The sequence below is a fragment of the Baudoinia panamericana genome, assembly GCF_000338955.1.
Source record: "Baudoinia panamericana UAMH 10762 unplaced genomic scaffold BAUCOscaffold_14, whole genome shotgun sequence".
Taxonomy (NCBI): Eukaryota; Fungi; Ascomycota; class Dothideomycetes; order Mycosphaerellales; family Teratosphaeriaceae; genus Baudoinia; species Baudoinia panamericana.
This window is the reverse complement of record NW_006911270.1, coordinates 271,517-294,475: the sequence shown is the minus strand read 5'-3', so window position 1 is coordinate 294,475 and position 22,959 is coordinate 271,517. Positions and strand designations below refer to the sequence as shown.

The 22,959-nt window shown below is 53.9% G+C and overlaps 9 protein-coding genes across 9 annotated transcripts; 4 read left to right on the top strand and 5 right to left on the bottom strand.

Annotated features, from left to right (window-relative positions):
* The first annotated feature begins 59 nt into the window (after positions 1-59).
* BAUCODRAFT_299783 (uncharacterized protein) lies at positions 60-1,753 on the top strand. Its single transcript, XM_007682962.1, has one exon. The coding sequence runs from the start codon at positions 186-188 to the stop codon at positions 1,611-1,613; it is 1,428 nt and encodes a 475-aa protein (XP_007681152.1). The 5' UTR covers positions 60-185; the 3' UTR covers positions 1,614-1,753.
* A 520-nt stretch (positions 1,754-2,273) lies between these two features.
* BAUCODRAFT_299981 (uncharacterized protein) lies at positions 2,274-3,795 on the bottom strand. Its single transcript, XM_007682961.1, has 3 exons — positions 3,019-3,795; positions 2,602-2,968; positions 2,274-2,549 (listed from the first exon to the last, which is right to left on the bottom strand). The coding sequence occupies exons 1-3, from the start codon at positions 3,583-3,585 to the stop codon at positions 2,332-2,334; spliced, it is 1,152 nt and encodes a 383-aa protein (XP_007681151.1). The 5' UTR covers positions 3,586-3,795; the 3' UTR covers positions 2,274-2,331.
* On the bottom strand, positions 3,770-5,430 carry BAUCODRAFT_299844 (uncharacterized protein). The gene is made up of 2 exons (XM_007682960.1): positions 4,349-5,430; positions 3,770-4,276 (listed from the first exon to the last, which is right to left on the bottom strand). Exons 1-2 carry the CDS (start codon positions 5,305-5,307, stop codon positions 3,955-3,957), a joined length of 1,281 nt encoding a protein of 426 aa, XP_007681150.1. The 5' UTR covers positions 5,308-5,430; the 3' UTR covers positions 3,770-3,954.
* On the bottom strand, positions 5,431-6,564 carry BAUCODRAFT_300222 (uncharacterized protein). Its single transcript, XM_007682959.1, has 2 exons — positions 6,538-6,564; positions 5,431-6,224 (listed from the first exon to the last, which is right to left on the bottom strand). Exon 2 carries the CDS (start codon positions 6,157-6,159, stop codon positions 5,554-5,556), a length of 606 nt encoding a protein of 201 aa, XP_007681149.1. The 5' UTR covers positions 6,160-6,224; positions 6,538-6,564; the 3' UTR covers positions 5,431-5,553.
* A 26-nt stretch (positions 6,565-6,590) lies between these two features.
* BAUCODRAFT_38746 (uncharacterized protein) lies at positions 6,591-7,031 on the bottom strand. Its single transcript, XM_007682700.1, has one exon. It carries the CDS (start codon positions 6,943-6,945, stop codon positions 6,769-6,771), a length of 177 nt encoding a protein of 58 aa, XP_007680890.1. The 5' UTR covers positions 6,946-7,031; the 3' UTR covers positions 6,591-6,768.
* A 371-nt stretch (positions 7,032-7,402) lies between these two features.
* BAUCODRAFT_143178 (uncharacterized protein) lies at positions 7,403-7,819 on the top strand (the record flags this gene model as incomplete). The annotated part of the gene is made up of 2 exons (XM_007682958.1): positions 7,403-7,425; positions 7,618-7,819. The coding sequence occupies 2 exons, from the start codon at positions 7,403-7,405 to the stop codon at positions 7,817-7,819; spliced, it is 225 nt and encodes a 74-aa protein (XP_007681148.1).
* Positions 7,820-8,149: 330 nt separating this feature from the next.
* On the top strand, positions 8,150-16,063 carry BAUCODRAFT_27918 (uncharacterized protein; the record flags this gene model as incomplete). The annotated part of the gene is made up of 2 exons (XM_007682651.1): positions 8,150-8,249; positions 8,403-16,063. The coding sequence occupies 2 exons, from the start codon at positions 8,150-8,152 to the stop codon at positions 16,061-16,063; spliced, it is 7,761 nt and encodes a 2,586-aa protein (XP_007680841.1).
* Positions 16,064-17,173: 1,110 nt separating this feature from the next.
* Positions 17,174-19,062, bottom strand: BAUCODRAFT_38742 (uncharacterized protein). Its single transcript, XM_007682699.1, has 2 exons — positions 17,881-19,062; positions 17,174-17,832 (listed from the first exon to the last, which is right to left on the bottom strand). Exons 1-2 carry the CDS (start codon positions 19,043-19,045, stop codon positions 17,663-17,665), a joined length of 1,335 nt encoding a protein of 444 aa, XP_007680889.1. The 5' UTR covers positions 19,046-19,062; the 3' UTR covers positions 17,174-17,662.
* A 134-nt stretch (positions 19,063-19,196) lies between these two features.
* Positions 19,197-22,788, top strand: BAUCODRAFT_116501 (uncharacterized protein; the record flags this gene model as incomplete). Its single annotated transcript, XM_007682957.1, has 2 exons — positions 19,197-19,373; positions 19,426-22,788. 2 exons carry the CDS (start codon positions 19,197-19,199, stop codon positions 22,660-22,662), a joined length of 3,414 nt encoding a protein of 1,137 aa, XP_007681147.1. The 3' UTR covers positions 22,663-22,788.
* Positions 22,789-22,959: the final 171 nt, after the last annotated feature.

Here is a 22,959-nt window from a genome sequence, read left to right as displayed (position 1 = left end):
TCACCCGAGAGAGACGCGCAGCTGACCGCGAGCTGTGCCGAGGCAAATGTTTGCACAAGTCATGCAGACATCGCTCGCATGCAATTAGGACTCCGTCTTTCAATGCTACACGTCAACCGCATCTGTAGCGAATGATGGCATAGGAGCCTTTCTGCAGCGGTGAGGTTTCAACACCTACTCTGACTATGGAGTTTATCACCGCCCTCCAGAGCGGCCTCGATGAGAACAAGCCCTCCCTCTTCGAGCTGCTCTCGGAACAACAACTTGCATCTCTCATTCCCCCCTCCCTCCGCTACCTGCTGGCCGTCGCAACTCACCGTTACCCCCGCTACTTGCTCCGCGCTCTCAACTCGTTTGACGAGCTGTACGCCTTGCTGTCTTTCGTGGTAGAGAGGCACTACCTCAAGGTCTACGGAGGCGGCTTCACAGAAAACTTCTATGGCCTCAAGCGTGAGCGTGTACTGCGCGTGAAAGGCGGCGAGATCAGGCGAGCACAGCTAGGCGCCCCAAACGAAGTGCGAGAAGCTCTCAAACTCCGAAACCGCGATGTCTGGAAGAACCTAGCCATCATGGTGGCGTTACCTTACATGAAGCGCAAGCTGGACGAGTCGTATGATATTCACGCAGCGTCGCTAAACGTGCTGGGTCCGGCCTATAGAGATAGAGAGTTGTATCCGGCAGACGGCACAGTCAGACAGCGATTGTTCTGGGTCTACAAGTGGTTCCTGCGGAAAGTATACCCGAGCATAAACGCGGCATACTACTTTTCGCTCCTTGCCTTCAACCTAGCGTATCTCTTCGATGGCACAAAGTATCATTCACCGTGGCTGTGGCTCGTAGGAACGCGGATTCGGAGGCTGAATGATGCTGATCGCAAAGCGATCGCGCTGGCAACGGAGCCTAAAGCCATACCGTCTCCAAAAGCAGGCGCCAGACCGGGTCAAACGAATTCAATCTTTAACCCTGCGACCATGACTCATTTGGCTGGTCCGCGTTTGTTGTCAAGCTTGCGCATACTGCTACCTACATCTATCTTCGCGCTGAAGTTTTTAGAGTGGTGGCACGCTTCAGACTTTGCCAGGCAATTGTCGAAGAAGGCGAATGAAGGTCTTCAGCTTCCACCACCAAGCATCTCTGGTCTAATAGGCGCAACCGCTAAGCCGGACACCAACAGATCACCGGATGATGCTGCTGAGAAGCCGACTTCTCGCCGCGATTCCGGCACCGGCGGGCCTCCAATTTCTTCAACCACCTTCCTTCCAATCCTAACCGTACCTGCCCCAGCCCATGCAGATCCTTCCGATCCTGATTCGGCGAACACTACCTCGCTCTGTCCGATTTGCCTGAGCGAAGTTCAGACTGCCACTGCAGCCCAAACTGGCTTTGTGTATTGCTACAAATGTATATACAAATGGGTCGATGGTACTCATCCACGGCAAGAAGCGTTCATGGAAGGCAACGCTTCTGCCGAGGATAAAGAAGGTGCGCGAGGCTGGTTTGAGGAAGGCGGCGGTAGTCGAGAGGGCAAGTGGGAGAGCGGTAAGGGCAGGGATGCTGTAACCGGCCGCAGAGTGTTGGGTGGGACGGGAGGCTTGAGACGAGTGATGGTGTGAAGCATGAGGGAACAGTCTCCGCTTTGTCACACAACCATTCAGCTCGTCTTGAGCGTTCGACACCTCGATTAGAGCTTTCAAGGGCACCCTTGCCGATGGGCACATTCATATCTATGAGGTTAGTTTGCGTAAGCCGCAGCACCACACGATAGGCCAATCGCTGCATTCAGGACGCCGAGCTCGCCTCTACTGCAATTCATCGCAAGGCACCTAGAGCGGCATTGGCATACGAACCGTTGCGGCTTGAGTAATCTCCGATAGCGTCCTACACCGACATCTCAATGCGCTCAGCACGCGATAGCACCGTGCTCTGGCGCCGCGAGTTGGCAGTCCGGTATACGCACAGAGCTCCTTTCAGAAACACACATCTGGTTGGCGTCGAGGGAGCACAAGCACTCGATGGTTCCATGACTGCTCGCTTTCGTAGTATACGCCTGGTACCCTTCGAACCTGCCGTTGATGCTTCCGCGACGTTCAGTCTATGCACTGATATTCTTTATAAATCTCATGACGACGCTTCGTCTCCTAGGAGAGAGCTGGTCTGGGAGCCCGCTGCTGCGGACAGCGGCCATAACTCTTACATACACACTACATTATCTTGAACATGTGACGTCTGGCAACGCAATGGCACAGCCACCCCACACGTACCACAATGTAATCCCGCTCATTAACGCTCCCACGCAGTATCATTCGTTCACACAAGTACGCTGGTAGCGCATTACCAGTAGTCGTGAATGTCTTCGTACATATCTTCGTAAATGTAGTACATGCCATACTTGTCGTAGTGCTTCGCTAACTTGTGAGTCTCGCAGCGTCCGCATTTGAGCCGCTTGCAGATTCTCCTATGCACGTCGGCATAGTGTCCATAGCCGGAGTCGCTGAGGTCGTCTGACAAGTAGTCACCGTCTTCGTCGAGAGCCTTGTAGTGCTCGAGGCCTGAATTTGCGGTCAGCGAGGCTTCTATGAGGTTGGGTGTGGCAGTACGTACGCTCGCGATGATGCTCTTTCCTCGCCGGGGCCTCCTGTTCCTTCATAGCGTCCTCGTGGTAGCGAATCTTCATCTCACGCTTGTTTTGGGCGACTTTCTGGAGTTTGCGCTGCTTCCGCGCTTTGCGTTTCTGCCGCATATGAGAGGTCAAGTCGCCGTGCAGCAGGCGAGCAACCTGCTCTACGTCCCGCTTGAAGAACTTGTACGAAATGCAATGTCCAAGGATGATGGTTGTCCCGGCGTTTGCTGTGCCATACGGTATAGTTGGCAAACCTTTGACCTTGTCCTTTGACCGTGGACCTGGATGGCGTGTTGGAATGAGCATGTAGTCTCGTAAGTCGTACTCTTGCAGGGCTGTGGTCAGATTCTGGTCTTATGTCAGCGACATGTCAAGCCGACGTCTTGATCGCAACTCACAATGATGCAGCCGAACGCGCGTTGCTCGCAAAGACCGCAGCAGGCGACTTGGTTGTAGATCGTGCCACGGTGGTGTTGGTAACCATCACAAACTACGCAGTGGGTGCGGACGTACTCAAGGTACTCCTGTCGATAAACCCTTGGAAACTTCTGCGGCTGTGTAGCCAACCTCACGGAACGGCGAGTAGCTTTAGCTTCTGTGGTGGCTATGACACTTGTGAAGCCAGACCTTTCTCTATGGAGGTTTAGCTGGCGCAGGCAGAAGCTCTCCACCACATCGTGAAAGGTGTTCGACATAGTAGCAAGAGCGAGAAGCACATGCGGCTTTTTGGTCGCGTTGATCACACGTTCGGCGTCAAAGTCCAGAACGCAGAGAGAAACTATGCGGTCCAGAATCTCTGGTGGTAGGCGGCTAATGAAGTCCTTCTCAGGATCAACTGGGGTCCAGGAAGGGTCCCTATCTATCTTGTAATTTGCGCCGGTGTCGATGCCCTCGTGGGAGTAATCCGCCTCCGCCGGACTGGAAGCGGTGCTCGTAGCAGCTTTGGCGGCCTTTCTTTTCGCCATGGCTTCGATGGAGTCTGTGAGACAAAGACAGAAGTACTGTAAAGTGTAGATGTAGGAACATGCAGGTTCGTGATACGAAGTACCTGTTAAAGGCTCTCAAAGCCAAGAGGTGAAGTGCGATTGTGTTAGCGGTAGCAAGATAAAGGCAGACGCGGCAGCAATAACGCGTAGACGCCGCGCTACCACGTGCCCATCTCATCTCTTGGCAGGTCCGTTCACAGTGCTCCAGTACTGTGTGCACGCTTACGGGTAAGTCTGCTTAGATAGTAACTTTGCCCGTACCTCAATCCTACCTGGCGGCGGTAGTCAGGCTCGAGTTTGGACAGCGCACGTAAGTGGGCGAGCTGCGATTGCGGATTAGTCTTGAGCTCACTTTCTACCCTGCTTCTTTCTCCTTGAAGACCTAGGAGCATGTTGCACCTCAGCCTCGTCTCCGTCGTCTGCGTTCTCTGCATCAGCATCCTCCTCCTCAGCACCACCATCCTGGGATGGTCGCTCATCTATCAAGCCAAGCGCAGCTCTCGCCCGTGCACCGCCACGCTTCCGCAGCTCACCAGTGACTGACCTTAGCTGCAAGGGCACTTCTTTGCCCATCTTGAGGTACCACAGCTTGAGATTGCGCGCTTTATCCTTCAGCTGCACCTGATTCCGATCTTTGAGAACCTCACTCTCGGAACCGCCACGACCGTACCTAGAGATTGATAGGTGGGAGTGTCAGCTGTGTCTCGGACAATTACCAGGATTCGCATGTCACACTACCTACAGCGCTAGGATCTGCGACCAGTGCGGGCCATTCACCTTGTCCAGACCGGTTATAAGCGCGGCTTCTTCGGCCTTTGTCCACGGTTGTCGGACGGTCGTTGAAGGTGCATTGAGCCGCTTATCGCCTGAGCTGGTGTGCTGTAGCAGCGGAGGTAGGGTCGGCACGTCCAGGCCATCAACAGCGGGTACATTCGCTAGACCGTTTGCTTCTCTACCCGCTAATGTTCCTCGCCGGTCAATACCGGCACCAGCTTGCGTGCGTGACGTAGACACGTTGAGTATGCCATCTACATTCTTACTGATGCACGACGCAAACTCCCGCACAAATTCGCTCCACTGATACTTCTTCGGTAAATCACGAACTGCCTCCTCCGAGGCACCTTCTTCCAATAGGTAGTGTTTCCGCGCCTTACTCCGGTCGATGAAGTCTTGCTCACTAGGCGACAAGCTCGGTGCATCCGGATGTCGTGTAAGTATAAGTGCGTCCATATCATGTGGGAATAGCTCGTCGAGCATTGCGTCTGGGGTGCCGTCGCTGCTATTCATCAGGGCGGAGATGTATGTCTGCGTCTTCAGCTCAAGAAATATTGCGCCCTGCCATTTAAGTAAACGATGACTTAGCGGAACGAAAGTCTCCATGAAGAATTCATTAAGGTGAAAGAAGCTGACGTCGTGAGCGCCGAGGATGCTGGAGATCAAGGTGGCAATGTTGGCTTTGCGGATGACTTCCTGTTGGCTTGGCTGGAACATCTGAATTGCAATCGCATCGATAAACGGAGTGTCGCGGCTGTACACCTTGCGCGTCTGGTCGAAGAGATTCTTCAGCGCGTTGTATGCCTGGCCATCTTCGCTCTCCCTCGTGCCAATGATGTCCTGGATCTGTGGATAGCTAGCCCGAGCGATTGTGTGGATTAGCTGGGTGGCCTGATCGACGTCGTCAGCATCCCAAGACAATGCCATCTAGAAGCAGTAGCAAACGGAAGATCGGCTTGTGCGGCACGAAATCGCACGAAGAAGCAACAGCATGCCTGCAAACAATGCCAATGCTTGTTGCGTTGGCGAGGATAGCCGTGCCTGTCTCATCGGTTGCACCGCACAATCACGCTGGAATATTCGGCTGTGAAGTGGAAGTCCTCTGAGCAACACAACCTATACAAACGCAGTTGGTTGCTGCTTTCAGAGCGCACGTTGCATAAGTTTGGAGTGTTAACTCACCAAATTGTCCAGTATTGACAAGCTTTGTATCTTGAGCTGCATGCTGGCATCATCCATATACGAGGAAGAAGCATATTGTTGCAGTGCTCCACTTTGAGGGCCGACGTACAGATACTCGGCACTCGCATTAGGATCCGGATACGCTGAGATCTGCGCAGCTATACCGATATCATCGACCTGTTCCGTCGCAACTCCGGTGCTGAGTGGAAAGAAAGGCATGTTTTCTGATGTTGGCACAGAAGCGTTGTACCGAGCATCGTACGTTATAGGTGGCCATGGCGCAGTATAAGTAGCCGGGTCAGTTTGTTGAGCAGTGTAGTAAGGCTGCTGGTACGTAGCTGCATCCGAGTACATGGGATGCGGTGCAGAGCTTGCAGTCAGGGCAAGATCGGTCTGCCCTTGCTGCTCCACCATCTCGTCAGCGTTGCCAGCCGCCGTGGCGTACTCGCGCACGACGCCACCGTACGACGTTTCATCAACAGCAGAAGCATCGGCGTATAAGTCGGTCGACCCCTGGGCTTGCCCTCCGTTCCACTCAGCAGTCCTGCGGCGCTTCCTCATCCTGTCATCAGCGCCGAAGTTCTGCAAAGGCTGCATCCCGAAGGCTTCGGCTGCTGAAATGCCACCAAAGCCATCGTGAGATGCTAATGAGGAGTGCAGGACTAGAGGGAATCAATGTCAGTGACTACTTGACAGAATTCCTGGCACAGGATAGGGCACCGTCAGATATTCCCTTTCGAGGCACGCCATGTGAAAGTTCTAAAGACCTCGTGGCCGAGAACCCATTAGAGTGTTTCGGATGGGACGTACCGGACTGCATGTTGTCGAGATCCTTCAGCAAACCCTAACTGTGGCGTCGAGATCTCTCGTGTTGGGGCTTCCTGGCATTGACGGCCGATATCCGCCCGAATACCTCGAATTACGTGCGATAAGAGGTGGAAAGTAGGATGGGACTCACAAGCGACACATACATACTCTTACCATGCGGGAGCGAGTCTAGTGAATGCGATCGATCCTCCGACCCTCAACTTTGCGCGAAAGCTCCGGCCTGGTTCAGCGTAAGGCTGGGAGTCCGGCTGACAAAGACAGTTACACGCGCCAATCGCCCCATTTTCCACATCGAGGTGTCAGCGACACCTCGTCGCGGCTCGCAACTGTACTTTACAAACATCACAGACAATGTAACACGATGTTGCGCAATCCCGTTTACTTGCTACATGAGTGCGATAGCGGGAGTGGTACCGTAGTGACGAACATCGCTGCAACAACTCTAGCCTGATCGTACAGAGCAATGTTACGCACGACTAGCAAGATGGCACATCGAGCGTCGGACCATTGCGCATAGCTGTAGGCAATGAATTTCACGATCCGAAAGGATGACATGGGCCATAGAATGCTCGTACACGCTGGATCCGGCAGTTACAATTCTCAAGATTGTGGATGAGAGCTAGCTTTGGCACCCTCCACGGACCAATGCAACCGGGCCCGGCTGTTGAGCGGGTCGCTGAGTGTTTGTTAATGTCCATCGTCGAGCCGGGTTGCAGACAGGACGACCCAAAGCTTCGCCGGTTTGTGCCCGGATGGTATAACGCACGCAATACTCCCTGATTCCCCATTGATAAGTAAGAATGAATAGTATTAGGCGCCGAATGTCATGGGTACCATTAAACGAACCGCAGGTAGCGCGAGTCCACGGAAAGGTGAGAGTGCTCGATGCATGTGTACCGTGGTTAGTGACGCCTTGCCTTGGGCACGAAGGTGCAGTCTCCCTACTTCGCACCGCTTCCCCGATGTGGTGATATGACGTCGCCTCGTTAGAGGTCCTTCACCAGTCCATGCGATGTATTCCGAAGTGGGAAAGCAGTAAGCGGTCAGGTTTCAACGGCCTTGTGTCTACGTCTTCTGTCGCGTCACCACCAAGAGACGGAACCGTAAAGAGACTCCGAACGCACCACCGGTGCTTAGTATGCCTGCAAAACAAGTAAACAAAGGCTATACTCAAACATGTATCGCAGAGTTAGAGATGGTGGTAAATATCCCCCTACCATTGTTTAGCGCTTCAGCTGCTCAAGCATCCTACAGCAACCCAGTGAAGCAGCTCCGCAACTGGGCAAGCGTTCGTTTGCAATCTACTGGCATCACATCGTTCCAAAATCAGGATGAGCAGTTCGAGCCGCTCAGACGTTCTACAGCGCCTCTTCGAAGCCGTGATAGGAATGAAAATACGGTTGCATCTCCAGATGATTTGGCGGGCTAAGGTGCATTCTGGTTAATTGTCGCGGAGATTTTATGTAGCATAAGCTGGTCGTCTGGTGCCATGTGCGCTTCCCAGTCTGCCCTCGTACAAAGTACCGCATTCCTTTGGTGAAACACTATCATCGCAGAAGTGGATTGTAAGGATAGTGCAAGATAGAGAGCGAGAAGCGTCTCGTGCCTGATGCCGCGGAGAAACTGCGGCCTTATGCTGGCCTGCTACCGATAGGTCCACTCTCACATGGCTGTTGACAGCCTTCCCCTCAAGCTATTCTGGGTCTAGCCACCTGCAAGGAACACCGATCGCTCAGAGAGAGTTTCCGGCCGTTCAAATATGTGCTCTGACGGTTCATATTGTGCTTGTTACGCCCGGCTGTGTAGAAACAGCATGCCTTGGACAAGAGTCACACCTGGTCATCTCGTGGCCATCAAAGGTTGATGGTTGCACAGGACATGCCGCGCGGAGTAGGATGAGTAGGTCGCCCACCCGAAATTATGCCAACACTGTTGGACGGAGGGTCCACCAGTCGTTGGCATCTTGAAACACCACTGCCAGTGTGTGCTGACAACACTCTGCGTCTCAACAGCATCGCCGGCCCCAGTAGACACTCGCGCCCTGTTTTCGCTGACGTCCAGCGACCTCAGCTCCAGCCCTCCACCCGAGCCTCTCTTGGTTGCGCCGCCGGCGCCTTTCGCAACCTCACGCGACCATTCGGCAACCAGAGGGCGGGCGCTGAGTGCCACAAGTCCGCACAATGCATCACCACGAGGTGTCCCGCCGGCGCAGCAAGCACCACAAGTGTGGACGGCGAAGCAAAGTCTTGAGATAGATCGGAAGGCTAGTTTGTACAATCACCATCGCCAGACATCCATCGTCAATGGCGCGCAGCATTCGCGAAACCCAAGCCTGGCGGCCCCGACACATAGGAGTCCGCTGGGGTCGTACAAAGCTACAGCAAATGGCTCACCTGAGACTGCTACGGCAAATGGCAATGCGGTTTTGAAGAAAAGCCCTTCAATGACTACGCTCTATAATAACGGCACGAACGGCACCAGCGGCGGCACAGCGACTGTCGTTAGAGGATTGGAAAGTCATCCCTCTCAACGGCGGCCGCAACGGATGCACAGTGGCAGAGTGAAGACTAGCTCCGAGCATCAGCGCGCACAGTCCAGAGCACAGGCTGCGCAGGAACCAAAGACTGTTGGAGAGTATGCGCTGCATCATCTGTTCACCTCGTTTGTTGCTGAGGCGGACGAGCGTATTGAGCGTTGCATCCCGCGCTTTGGCGAGCTTGAGCCACGCATTGAGGAGATCTGCGGGCCTGGTGCAGACCCGCCTTTTGATCAACTTATCTCCTCCTTGGGTCACATCAACCGACACAAGCCAAAGTCTCTCATTGACTCTGTCATTCATTGGAGAAAAATGAAGGCTGATCTTGCTAACAAGATGTACAGTGAGTTACAGCTGATGCGCGAGCCTGCCCAAGTCACTCAGAGACCTGTGATGAATGGTATATCTTCCGCGCCCACCTCCCCGCCAGGTGGGCAAGAGGTCCTTCTGAAGGAGCATGAGGTGTCTATGGCTGACAGAAGGTCGACTATATCGATCTACCTGCTGTGCCGAGTACTTATAGCGATTATCAGCCAGACCACGCTTGAAGCCCTTAACGGCCCAGATGGGTTCCTCAACACCGCTGGAAGGCTGGAGGAAGTCATATATGGTCAGCTGCAAAGCGCAGATCCCGATATGCTTGCTACCTCGCCAGTATTAAGTGCCAACTGGGTGATTCGAGGACAGCTACTGGGTGTTATGAGCGGCATTCGCTTCGAAGCCGTCACTGACCGCTTTCTTCAAAATCTGGAGATCGCTCAGGAGAAGCTTTCGGTCAAAGGCCAGGTCGACCCACGCCTCGCAGCTAAGACCGCAAGACTTGTGCAAAGTATGCGCTTTCTTAAAGTCCAGTTACAGCCTCAAGAACTTTGGGAGGCGTCCTGTAGGAAGTTGCTTCGACTGGCGAAGTTCTTTGCTGCCGTGCATGGACGAGTCATGAAGCACGCTTACGCCGAGCTGTTCGAGCATCTCTTGCTACCTGTCGCGGCAAAAGCGACATCTGAATTTGATAATCCTTCGTGGAGAGAAGCTCTTGTTATACTACAGCTGCGTACCTCGCAGATGCTCTCAAAGGCAGATCATTGGCCGTACGTGTACCCACTACAGGCGGTCTTACTTTGCGTTTCACCGCAAGAACAGTTCGCCAGCCAGTGGCTTGCGCTCGCAACTTCCGTACCGCCGAAAGCGCGCGACAGAGCTGGCCGGTCCCATATGCTTAAGGCTGTGTGTCGACTTACCTGGCGGTATCTCTATCGTCCGCACTTCACCGACGAGCCGGCCACCAAGAAGCTGGACGACATTGTTAAGCTAGTGTTTCAAGGTGGCAAACGAGCCTTCGTCTCCACCGACCCTGCAATTGCCGACCCACTAATACAACTCATTCGCATTATTGGATACAAGCATCAGGACATCTGCTTCCGTACGATAATCTTTCCGTTGATGAACTCCGAGCTATTCGAGAAGCCCGAAAAAGACAGAGACAAAGACCTTCGCATCGAGAGTCTTGATCCTGAGAAGACTGTCGTTGCGATCCGTGCTTTCCTGGCAATTATGACTGACTTAGAGAAGGGCCAGGCGCCTCCGTTTCCGACGAGGTATGAATGTGATGATCTCATGGATCCGGCTTCACGCTCTCCCATCACCCACCGCCGAACACGCTCCCAAGGTTTCGCTGTGTCTGCTGGCCGAACCGAGCGACTCTCACGACCAGTCATGACAACGAACTTCAACGACGTGACGAAAGAGTACTTTGACAGATTTTGTAAGATACTTGGCAAGATCACCACGCTTTGCGACGAGGCATTTGGTGGGCAGGCAGTGCTCAAGGAGAAGACTGCCTCGCAGACGCCCAAGACTCCTATGGCTGAAGCATTCGCGTTCAACAAGAAGGAGGACCTACTCAACCCTACCGACGCGCGACAGCATTACTATGATTTGCTCCACGTGGCCGTCGAGGCGCTCCCACGCTGCCTTTCACCGGTGATGTCAATGACATCGCTCGTCAACCTTCTATGTACCGGCACCGCCCACGTACAACCGCATATAGCCAGCTCGTCAGCACAGTCGCTGCGATCGATTGCACGTCAAGCGCATGCTCAGCAGGTTACTACTGGCTTCTACAGATTCGTGTTCAACTTCGATGATCCTGATGCCACAGCACCGGGTCGTAGCCTGCTGGGCCCAGAGCATATCGAGAACACGCTCAAATTGTACGTGGAGCTTCTGCAAATTTGGGTGGAGGAAGTGGAGCACCGCACACGTAAAGCCAGAGCGGACCAATTAAGTGGTGAGGATGTTGTGAAGAAGTCACTACACAAAGACTCTGCTGGATTGCTAGCCCACGTGGACGAGGTGGAATCGCATGGCTTGTTTCTGCTGTGTTCGCCATCACGAACTGTAAGAGCCGCCGCAGTGGATGTTCTGCAGTTGATTACCAAGTTCGATACAGCCATCGGCAAACCTGGCTCAAGGCTGATCAGCATACTCCAGGGCGGCTCGCAGCAGGTGATAGATGTAAATGATGAACGCTTGTCGCTGGCTGAGAGGAGTCGCTTACAGAAAGGCCTTCGGAGAAGCAGCATCAACAGTACGCTCGTCGAAATGTGCAGCAGTGATCTTGCCCACGACACGAACCTGTGGTTCAAGCTATTCCCGAACCTCATAAGGCTGAGCTCAAAGGTCAATGCACGCGTCGTTGCATTAACACGAGCTCTAGTCTGCAAACATCTGTGGCTCAGCAATAAGACGATTAAGGCTTTGTCTGACGGATCAAGCTCAAAGCTCGGGGTGAACTCCATGGTCGAGTCCGCCTCTGTTGCTGGTAGGCCGTTTACACACTGGAGCACGTGGGCGCCTGACATGTTCATCGAGCAGTGGAGAATACACCTAGTGTTCGCCTGCACGACACTGACCGAACCTGAGGTCAGCGGCAATGAACTGCCATTGCCTTCACAGAGTTCACAACACACACGCAAGAGCTCAAGGTCCTCAACCAAAAGCCAGGCTAAGATCACAACTGCGCAAGAGCTGTTGAAGACCGCAGTGCCGTACTTATCAAGCTCCAACGCCACGCTAAGAGATGCAGCAACTAGTGGACTTGGATCTATCAATGCAACCCTATATGACACTCTGCTCGATTCTCTCAAGAGTGAGGTGGGAAGACGTAGCGGTGAGGGCGAGATCATCCATCAGCGGAGTCTGACCAGCCTGCGACGGAGTCCTCAGACGGACTGTCTACGCACGGAGATTACGCGACTGCTTGGACTTACCTGCCACCATCTCGCCGACCTAGCAGCCGTAGGAGACGCAACCCGCGAGATGTGGTTCGCACCTATTGCAGAGCACGGCAAACAGCTTCGTCTGTTTCTTAGCGAAACAGATATACAAGGCGACCTAGAGTTTCAGCGACTTCGCACTCACTATTGTGTCTTCATTGAGGCGCTGTATGATAGCATACAGAAGCTGAAACGACCATCATATAATGTCGCCTTTCAGTGGCGTCAGGCTATATTCGCGCTTATGGAGGACTGGTGCGGCTTTTCACCACACGAGCCACAGCTGAGAAGGCACGAAGCTCATCTGCGACGGTCAGTCCTCGATCGCGAGCAAGATCTCCGCAATCGTGGGATCATGAGCTCAACAATGGAGAAGGAGCGTAACGATCTTCAACTGGCAGCCCTGAGTGCCATGGCGACATTGTGTGCAGGCCCACTCGGCTTCTTTGCGGACAACAAGATCCTGATGCAGTTTGACGTTCGACGCCTATTGGCATGGGTTGGTGCCATCTTTGAAGCACAGAGCGACCGTATGCATGCGATTGGAAGGCGTGCGCTTCTCAACCTCATTCTGCACAACCAGGACCAACCATACCTTATGGCCCAAGCAATGCGGATGTGCTACATTGCAAGGACGCCCAAAGCGCTCACAAGCTATTTTGAGGTAGTGACGAAAGTGCTCACGGACTGTACCGGCATGACAGTACCGTTCTGGAAGATTCTCTGCGCAGGCCTCTACACACTAGGTAACGAAGACAGCGGGATACGAATGAAGTCTGCACGCTTGTTGCGAGCTCTCGAAGAGCGCCAGAAGAAGACATCGAAGCTGCAGGACCTGGACATCAGCGTGTCTGATAAGACGACAGCGGTATACAAACTCGCTCAATTCGAGATCTCACGCCGCCTTTCGAAGCAGCATCCGGAATTGGCGTTCCACGTCTTTTCCGAGTTCTCCATGTATTTCAATGAGCTGCAGCCGGACCATCAACGCAACATGGTGTCAGGCATGCTTCCTTGGATCCAAACCACTGAGCTGCAAGTTGATCCTAGCGGTGCACCCACGGCAACGTCACACATGCTACTGGTAAATCTGTTCGAGATCACCATCAAGAGCAGCATTACTCTACATAATGAGATCCAGGCTTTGTGGCAAGCTCTCGCCACAGGACCATACGCCGGCAATGTGCAGGTCGTCCTGCACTATATCATCGGCACATGCTTGGAGAGAAAGGAGCATAACTTCGTGCTGTATGCCAAGCAAGTTGTCGTCTTCCTCTCCAAGACTCCTGCAGGCGCTCGAGTCGTGGAGTATTTGTTACTGCAAATATGCCCAAGGACCATGGTGCCAGAGCAGCGAGAGCCAATACAACCGCCCGTGGACATAACAGGTCTGCCGTACATCGCGGATCTGAATGTGGCTTTGCCAAGTGGTGCAAGGCAAAACAGTCTCTCCCTCGGTCAGCTGAGTATGATCCTGCTGGTTGATCTGATCGTCTCGCCAATCAAGCTTCCACCTGAGAAGGTGCCATCTTTGTTGCAAGTGGTTTTGGTGCAGTGGGACCAATACGTACCGATAGTACAAGAGCAGGCCAGGGAGCTGCTTGTGCATCTCATCCATGAACTAGTCATCTCGAGAATCGAGCCGGGCAGCACCAAGCCGGACAAGAGGGCCATCGAGGATTTCATTGAATCCGTACGACGTCACGATCCCAAGATTGCTTGGTCCTATAGTGATAGCGAGATCTCATCTGAGTATGACAGGAGTCGGTCTGTCTCAGACACTATGAATTATGTGGTGGACGAAGTGGTAAAGATCTTTTGCGTGACCTACCCAGGCCTGCGTGAGGAGTGGGGGCGAGTCACCATGCAATGGGCTACTTCATGCGCGGTACGACACATCGCCTGCCGCTCTTTTCAGGTGTTCCGGTGCATACAGACGACACTGGACCAGCAGATGCTTGCAGATATGCTGGCTAGGCTCTCGAACACCATCGCTGACAGCGAGAACCCGAATTACCTCATTTTCTCGCTCGAGATATTGGCAACCTTGCGCAGCATCGTCGATGCCCTTACGCCAATCGCACTCCTTCAGTATCCGCAACTGTTTTGGACAACGTGCGCCTGCTTAGATACCATCTTTGAGCGTGAGTATCAGGAAGCGTTGACAATTCTGGACATTATCCTACGCAAGATGGACCTTACTGATCCCGCAGTCGTGCGGATACTCAAAGAAAGCCAACCAAGCAGTGACAATCAAAGTGGCAAGTGGGAAGGTGCCTTCAACGGGCTGCATTGTCTGATCTACAAAGGCATGCGCTCTAGTCGCAGTATGGATCGTTCTCTTGCGGTCATGGAGATCCTTATCAAGCTCCCGTCGAATGAAATTCTAGGTCTTGACGACCGTTTGGCATTCACAGTACTCGCTAACTTGCCGCGCTACCTGCACGCTTTCGAAGAGGAACCCAACAACGTAGGCATCTTGGACTCCGCTCGCACACTATCCATAGCGTCAGAAGGCCAGGGTTGTACAACGCTTGCTGGTGCACTTGAGGCGTATGCTTCTGGCCAGTACCGCAGTAGTAAGGACTTTCTAGCGCAGATCCTGCAGGCGATCCGCCAGGCCTTCTTCCCAGCCTTGGAGTTCCGCAGCCTAGTGTTTCTCCTCGGCATGGTGAACAATCAGACAGACTGGTTCAAAGTCCGGACTATGCAGATTCTGAGCGTCATAGTGCCAGAGATCGATATGCGCAAACCAGAGATTGCCAGTCAAGGACCTGACCTTATCTCGCCGCTGCTGCGCTTACTGCAGACCGAGCATTGCCAGCAAGCCCTTGATGTGCTGGACAATGTTATTGAGATGACAGGTACGCCACTAGACAACAAGCACCTACGAATGAGTATGGCAGGCTCCCACTCGAGCCGAGCTACCCGCAAAGAGTACGAAAGCACGAAGAGCTTGTACGGCATACCTGAGGATTCTGGATGGTCAATACCGATGCCCGCAATGCACGCGGCGCAGACCAGAGCCAATGTACATGCGGTCTTCTACACCCTCGCATATGCTGGTCTAGACGGTACACAAGAAGCAGCCAGGACGCCGGAGATTGAGTTCCACAAGGATGAGTATCCTTTCGACTCATACGCGGCGGACAGAACTGCCACCATGATGTCTGATGACACACGTACGGATGGCAACATGGGCGAACTGGCTGTTAAACTAGACAGCCTCGATGATTTCTTCGGCTCGGACGAAGAAGGCATTGACTCAACGTCGCCGCTTCGATCCGATAACGTGCGGCCAAGATATCCCAGTGGTCGTCCTGGTGAACGCGAGGATTTGTACGAGGAGCAAGTCCGCCCTATCTTGCAGTCGCTGCAACGCAACACGAGTGTTACATCGTTCCAGCGTGGCTTTGCGTCGTCAGAGGTCCGTTACCAGCCTGGTCGAGACATGGTTATGAACCCAGCCGCCTTCGCCCAGAACACTGCACTCCTAAGTCGCCCCGGCTTGCACAACCGAGCAGTGACCTCGCCAGTCATGACGTTGAAGGACCATGAAGCACGGCAGCCTCTGGCAGAGCCAATGTCTGGTGACGAAGGTGACAGGGAGACCGACACGTTCTCCGATGATGACCTTTCGATTGGAAAGGCGCACACGGGCGAAGACCGCGCGCTTCCGCAGCACAACATCAAGCCATCCCGAGGCTTCAGAGGGTGGTCGCAAGGACTACGCCGGCTTACTTCGAGCAGTGGTACTCAGCAGGAAGCCCTGAAAACGTTGGCAAAGTCGACTTCGCGTAGTCCGCAGGTACCGAGAATGCCTGCGCCATGGCTACGGAATCCTCAAAGCGCTGAGCCCTGATCTATCGCGTGCTGTGTACGAACCGTCACGACGTGTTCGCAGGCTAAAGTCCTGGATGTGTATCACTATCAGTACCGTGTAATAAGACGTCTCAGACCTTTTAGAGAGACACAAATACAGTCAAGTACGATTGTGAGCGAAGTACGTGTATTCCCATTTAACACGCCTTGCCTAAACCCCTGTCGCACCTTACTCGACGTCCCCGGTTCTTTCGCTGCCATGTATATGTGCGTACTACAACACCAAGTCAATGTGGCGGAGCTCGACACCGCCTCCGGCACGTAGCCATAAGGGAAGGCTGGAGAAATGGCCTCTGCGGTCATTTCTGGTCAGCGCGCGCCGTATGGCCCCGCAAGCAGTGTCCAATGCCATCTGTTGCTTAATGGCAAAAACCGATAGCGGGTCGGGATTACGCTGTTTTTACTCGTCCTACGGCTCTGGACCTCGTGTTTTGTTTCGAAGCAAGGCTACAAGGTGGCGGGGAGGCACCGACGTTTCTGGCGCGGACACAGTAGTGGGCACGTCGAGCAGAGCGGCTTGTCATGGTCGGACTTTGCATACTGCACATACGCCTGCGAACCGGATACCCTGTGCAACTCGCTCATGCCGCTAGAAAGCCTGCATCGACTGGACGGGAAAGCTGACCGCATGGTGCTGTATCCGAGACAGTCGAACTTCCTGCCCTCAATGAAGGCGCTCCTTCAGCAAGGGGAGATCAAATATGGCGTGAAGCTGAAAGGCGTCGAGCTCCGTAGCTGCTGCTGGCAGATGTGTGTAGCCGACACAGGAAGCAGGTTTCACGAAGCTGCTTGCTTTCAACCCAGACACAGCACAAGCGGCTGCTCGTTCTGGACTGGGATGCTACAGTTCTGAACACAATCAATGATCTCTTCCTCACGCTGCCTGCGCTGGTAACACTCCCCCGAGCGTACTGGCTGAGCGGGGCCAGAATCACAAACATGATCATGCTGGTCACGCCTTCAACCAAAGCAGTCGCAATGGTACATGCGAGGACGGCCAGTAATTAGGTGGAAGAATATGACACGGAGATTGTGAACTTACTGTACCTCGCAAGCTGCGCAGTGCTCCTACACCGACCGTACACCTTGCTTAGTGGAGAGTTGGGAGAAGGAAACCACACGATGTGGCTTGGTAGCACAAACAAAGTGTGGGATACGGAGAAAGTGATGAACGAGGTACACGATGTTCGTTCAGCGATTGTCCGGTTCTGAAGCCGTGGCAAGGGTGGGACCGGGGATCGCGGAAGCATTGGATCCATCCTGTGCGGGTTAGAGCAATGCAGAGTGAGCGGAGAACAAAGCGTGGAAATGGTTGTACCAACACTTCAGGGATGGACGGGAGGTAAGCTGCGTCATGTAGATCCATCGAAGTGTTTCGCCTATAGTTCGCTAACCAGTTGGCTAGAGGTTGCGGTACGAAGTTCATTGTTCAGGAGCAAGAGGAGGCCGAAATCGAACTCAAACGCTTGCTGGACAAGCCCAACCCAGTGCTTGAGCAGATGCTTCAGTTGGGCGCCGCATATTTGGATCAGTGACTGCGTTCGAGAGAGAAGGGTGCAGCGGCATTGCTGGAGTCTTGTTACTTCTTGGAGAAGAAAGACATGATATTGCCTTGTCCAGGCTTGCCACCCTTCTTACCGCCAGCGGCTTTGGCAATGTTGACTGCTGGTAACGCAGGGGTGACTTTGACCTTCTTGGGCGCAGGCTCCTCTTCGGAGTAAGACTCCCATGCTGGTTCTTCTCGTGTCACTGCGAACTGTTAGCATAGAGCGGCACGCACGGAGAATCTTAACCGACCAAGATAGCCATCCTCGTCCTTGACGGTCTTCTTCTTGATAACCCTTCTCCTGCCGCGGCGGCGACCATTCTCGACCGCTACGCTTTCCTTCGTTTCATCCTCTGTCTTAGCCTCTGGCTTGTCAATGGCATCGTCCTCGTCGTCCTCGGCGGAAGCACCCTTGTCAGGTATTGCATCTGCAGCGTCCTGCATAATCTCGTCCTCCTGCTCCATCATCGCCTGCAGCTCAGCTTCGCGATCGCTCTTAGACTTGCCATCGGTCACCTTTGGCACCTCCTCAACAATATCTTCGCCGTGCTCATCCGCTTCTTCGTCAGAAAAGTCGGCCATGGGCTCATCCTGCGGCTTCAGAGCCGGTGACGCTTCGGCAGAGCTTTGAGACTCCGCCTTCCTGTCCTTCGACTTGCCTTTTGCGAATGACTTGAATATCTCCGACGACTGTCGTGGAAGAGACCTTTTGTTTAGCTCAGGATTTGCTTTGACGGGGGGCGGCTGTGCGGCAGTCTTTGAGTCCTGCGAGTCTTTGGACGCTTGCCTTTCGACCGCTGCAGGTTTCGGCCTTGGTCTCGCGACTTCGGGCGCTGGTGCAGGCGGAGGCGGTTGCCTTTTCTGAGATCTGCGCTTGACGTTCGGATTCTGAATTGTTCCGTATTGCTTCCAGCCCAGTAGCGGGTCCTCTGACGCGTAATCCACAGCTATTTTGCGGTTGCACTCCGTCAGAGAATGTATGTCACTGAGACCCTTGGCTTGCAGACTGTAGATATGGATGCCGGTGATAGCCTCAAACGTCGCCTTAGCCTGTTCCAGCTGCTCCTCCTTCACTAAAAGCATGGAGCGGACGACGATGCGTTCAGCCTCGTGATTCTCCTCCTGCGGCATTGAGCTGCTGGGTAAGGGCGGGCTGCTCTGCATAGCTGTATCCTCGCCGTCATGATCCGCATAGCCATTACTCTGCGGTGCTTGAGCATGTTTGGTCCCACTGATAAGGTAGGTGGCGTGGACCGAGCCAGGCCTTTTAGCATTCTGCTTGCGATGGAAATCATACAGCATCTGCTTCGCCAAATTGCTGTGCACCTTCAATGCGCGGCTCAACGACCGATAACTGATGAGGTGCTCCTCGTTGAGCACATTGATGGCCAGCCATTCCGAGTAGTTCGCTGACATTGTTGGTAATGTTGGGGATACAGCGTGCAGATGGCATCGTCGTACCGAAGACGCGTAAAGTGGCGTGGAGCGTGTCGTGGGGGCCGAAAGTTGTGCGCTAGCCACGTCCTACTCCAGACCACGACGGCTAGTTGGAACAAGTCATAACATCATGGAAAGTCCGGACGAAGAAGACGACGTGAAGCTCATCAAGGCCTCTGCCAGCCTATTGTCAGATCTTGAGTCTGCCTTACCGCTGCTGCTCTGGCGGCCAGCCGCAACCGCAGCTGGCAAGCAACGAGTACACACTCGCGTCAAGCAGCGAGATCTTGACTATGTGATCAAGCTGGTACGACTGTGATCAGTCTTGATGTAGGTATAATGCTCATGGCTCGTAACAGATTGAGCCGTTTCAGGGTGAGCCACAGCTGCTGGATGCTCGCCTGAAGTACCTGCTCCCACCACTCGTCGAGGCCTACCTTGCATATCTACCTTTGACTGGTGGCAATAGGGCGGACCGACATGTTGATCTGGAGACTGCTGTTTGCACCATTCTCTACACCCTCTGCAAGGTCAGGGGCCACAAGGTTATCGTCCGCTTCTTCAGTAACGAAGCCCGCTATCTCGAACCGCTTGTGGAACGACTCGAGCGGACCACTGCGCCAAAATGCGACGTGGATGTAGCATGGCAAGTGCATTATGTCCTTTTATTGTGGCTCTCTCATCTACTCCTCACGCCCTTCGATCTTTCTTCAATCTCCGAGACCAAACCTGCAATATCGCAAGCGCTCAATCTAGAGCTTCCAGCAGAGCTGCCTCCAGTAGCAATTAGATGCGTGACGGTTGGCCTGCATCATCTCCCTTCGGCGACGAAAGCACAGGATGCCGCGGCTGCCATGCTTGTGCGGCTGTCTGCCAGACCTGACATGCAAAAGCTCCATCTCGGCGATTCTTTGGTCCGCTATGCAATACAATCCCTAACAGCTGACGGCAATGAGTCTACTACGATATACCAACAGCTCGCTCCGCTTCGCTTTCTGTCCGGCATTGCTGCATCGTCTGAGATGGGGCATCTGGTACCGCAAATCTACAGGACCTGTCTACGACTATCAGTCAATGAAGGTAGCCCTGCCACTGGTAATGCAGTGGCGAAAATGCTCGTCATCAAGACGTTTCGCAGCGTTGCGATCCTATCATTGCGGGCTGTGCCTGCAGAAGGTCCGCTGGCGAGCTTTCTGCAGACGACAAGCGTACTGGAAGACGTGATCGACTACCTTCTGCGCTCGTTGCGCGATCGTGATACCCCTGTTCGTTATGTTGCTGCAAAATCAATCAGTCTAATCGTCCTCGACCTCGACCCAGACATGGGCCATGAAGTCATACAAGCCGTCCTTGACTCATTCCTTGAAGATATGCCAAGGACAGGCGGAGTATTAGACGTTCGTGCAGCAGATCCCCTGAGGTGGCACGGCCAGACGCTCACGCTAGCACATTCGCTGTTCAAGCGCACTGCATCGCCAGCACAACTTTCGAGCATTATCAACACGCTTATAGCAGCGCTGCAATTCGAGCAGCGGACGACTACAGGCAGTACGCTTGGCACAAACGTACGCGATGCTGCGAACTTCGGCATCTGGTCCGTGTCGAGACGGTACACTACAGCTGAGCTGCTGAGGGTTGATGCGACGAGTCTACACTTTTCTTGCGGAGAAGTCCCGGTGTTGCTAGCAGTAGCAACGCAGCTCATCCTTTCGGCCTGTCTCGACCCTGCAGGCAACATCCGGAGGGGCTCGTCTGCAGCCTTGCAGGAGCTTGTGGGCCGACATCCCAATCAAGTCCACGAAGGCATCTCCCTTGTACAGATCGTCGAATATCAGGCTGTTGGTCTGAGACGGAGGGCCACGATCGATGTCTCTAACAACGCTGCCGTCTTGCGATGCAACTATTGGGAGGCACTGGTGGAGGGTTTGCTTGGCTGGCGTGGCATTGGATCACCTGACGTCGCATCCCGCGAAGCCGCTGCTACCTCACTGGCCAAACTCAGTACCATAGACGGCCGTACACAAGATGTGATAGACAGACTCGCTGAGCATCTCACCGAGTGTCCACCAAGCGAGGCGGAAGTACTGCATGGGCTCTTGCTTTCGGTGTCGAACGCTCTCGATACAGATTACAAGGTCAGTACTGTCGGCTTATGGCCATTAATCGAGCGTCTAACGCAGTTCCTGAGCAACTTCACGCCTCGTATTCTGCGTTCGGAGTTGCCGGCAGCCGCCGCTCAACTGATAACCTCGCTATGCCGGTGCAGACTTCAAAATGGAGACAGGGACGAGGCAGATGACCAGATACCCTTGATAGAGTCGCTGGTCGAGCGCTTGACGGCCCGGCAAGAGGAGTCCGTCTTGCGTCATCTACCTGCGTTGGTGCAGGCGCTGTTAGCGCTCAGGCGCGAAGCCAAGCAGCCCCTCGGCGCCATCGGAGTGCAGACGCTTTGTAAAAAGGTCGCCACCGACACTTCCAAAACCACGCTTGGTGGCGCAGGGAGATTGATTGCACTGGGCGCGTTAGCTGCAGCCTATGGGAGCGGTTTACACGGTGAGAAGGCGGAGACAGTCGTTCGAACTCTTGCTGCCGTGGTGAACAGCGCAGGTGTTGACTGGAGAGTCATTGGCGTTCGGGCATTGCGGCTTGCGGTGCAGAGTACTTCCACGAGCTCGACCATTGACGGAAACATTGCAAACACCATCGCACAAGCCTTGCACCGTGGACTGCACGACTATACCATCGATGAGCGAGGCGATGTCGGCTCGCTTGTAAGGTTGGAAGCAATAGCTGCGGTGGTGGACATACTTAGTAGTGCTGCCTTCTCACAACAAGCGGAGTCGGTGAGACTTCTGCAATCTGGCATCTTTCGATTATCTTTGGAGAAGCTCGACCGAGTCCGCGTGCAAGCTGCAATGTGCCGACGGCGCTTCCTACAGTCTAGGGAACCTGTTACAGATATCGCAAGTGTCTCGACGTATGAATACTTCTGCGATGCCATGAGCCCACTTCTTTCGAACAGCGCAGACGCAAGTGAGCAGCGTGCCGTGCTTGAAGGCTGCATATCCTGCGCTGGCGTTTGTGCTGAGGCTTTGCTGCAAGCCTCGCGGGCCGCGCTGGCAAAGACGCTGGATGCGGTAGATGACGAGCTACTTGCTGATCACCTGACCGCCTTTGCAGCTGTGTTGAAAGCCATGTTGATAGCACGGTCCGACATGCACCCAGCGCTTGAGCTTCTGGCCTTTTTGCTCAATATGCAGATACCGCAGCGGCTGGCGGATACAGACTTCAAGTGGCGTGGTCTGCTCTCAACGATACAAAAGTCCCACCACAAATCGAACGACATTCCGAAGATCCTAGCTGCAGTCCACGTCTACCAAGGGCTGGCGGATGTTGCTGTGTTGAGAGGAGATGTAGTCAGGAAGCTGGCGAGTATGCTCAAGACGAACCCATATCCGAGGGTGCGGGTGACTGTGGCGGAAGCACTCTTCCTTGCCACAGGGTACGAAGAGCTCAAAGCGAAGGACTGGACCAAGCCGGTCAAGGAGAATGCGGATGTGGTTGAAACACTGCTTCAGAAGCATGTGATCGATTAACGATCTGCCATTTGAATCACTGAGGCAACGAATACACACCACGATTTACTAAGCATCGTTGAACTCGGGGCAGAATGTAGTGAAGTTCAATGTTGATCATAATAGAATACTCGCTTAGGGTAAACGACCTATCGTGAAACTGCCGTGAGATGCAAGCCTAAGGCTGCAAGCTGCCATATTACTAGATGAGGGTGCGGGCCCGAGCTCTTGCTCCTTAATATTCATTCTCCTTGCCTTACATGCGATTGCGGCCCACGGTTGCCTGGTGGCAATGCTCGGCCGTCCACATCTTGTCAA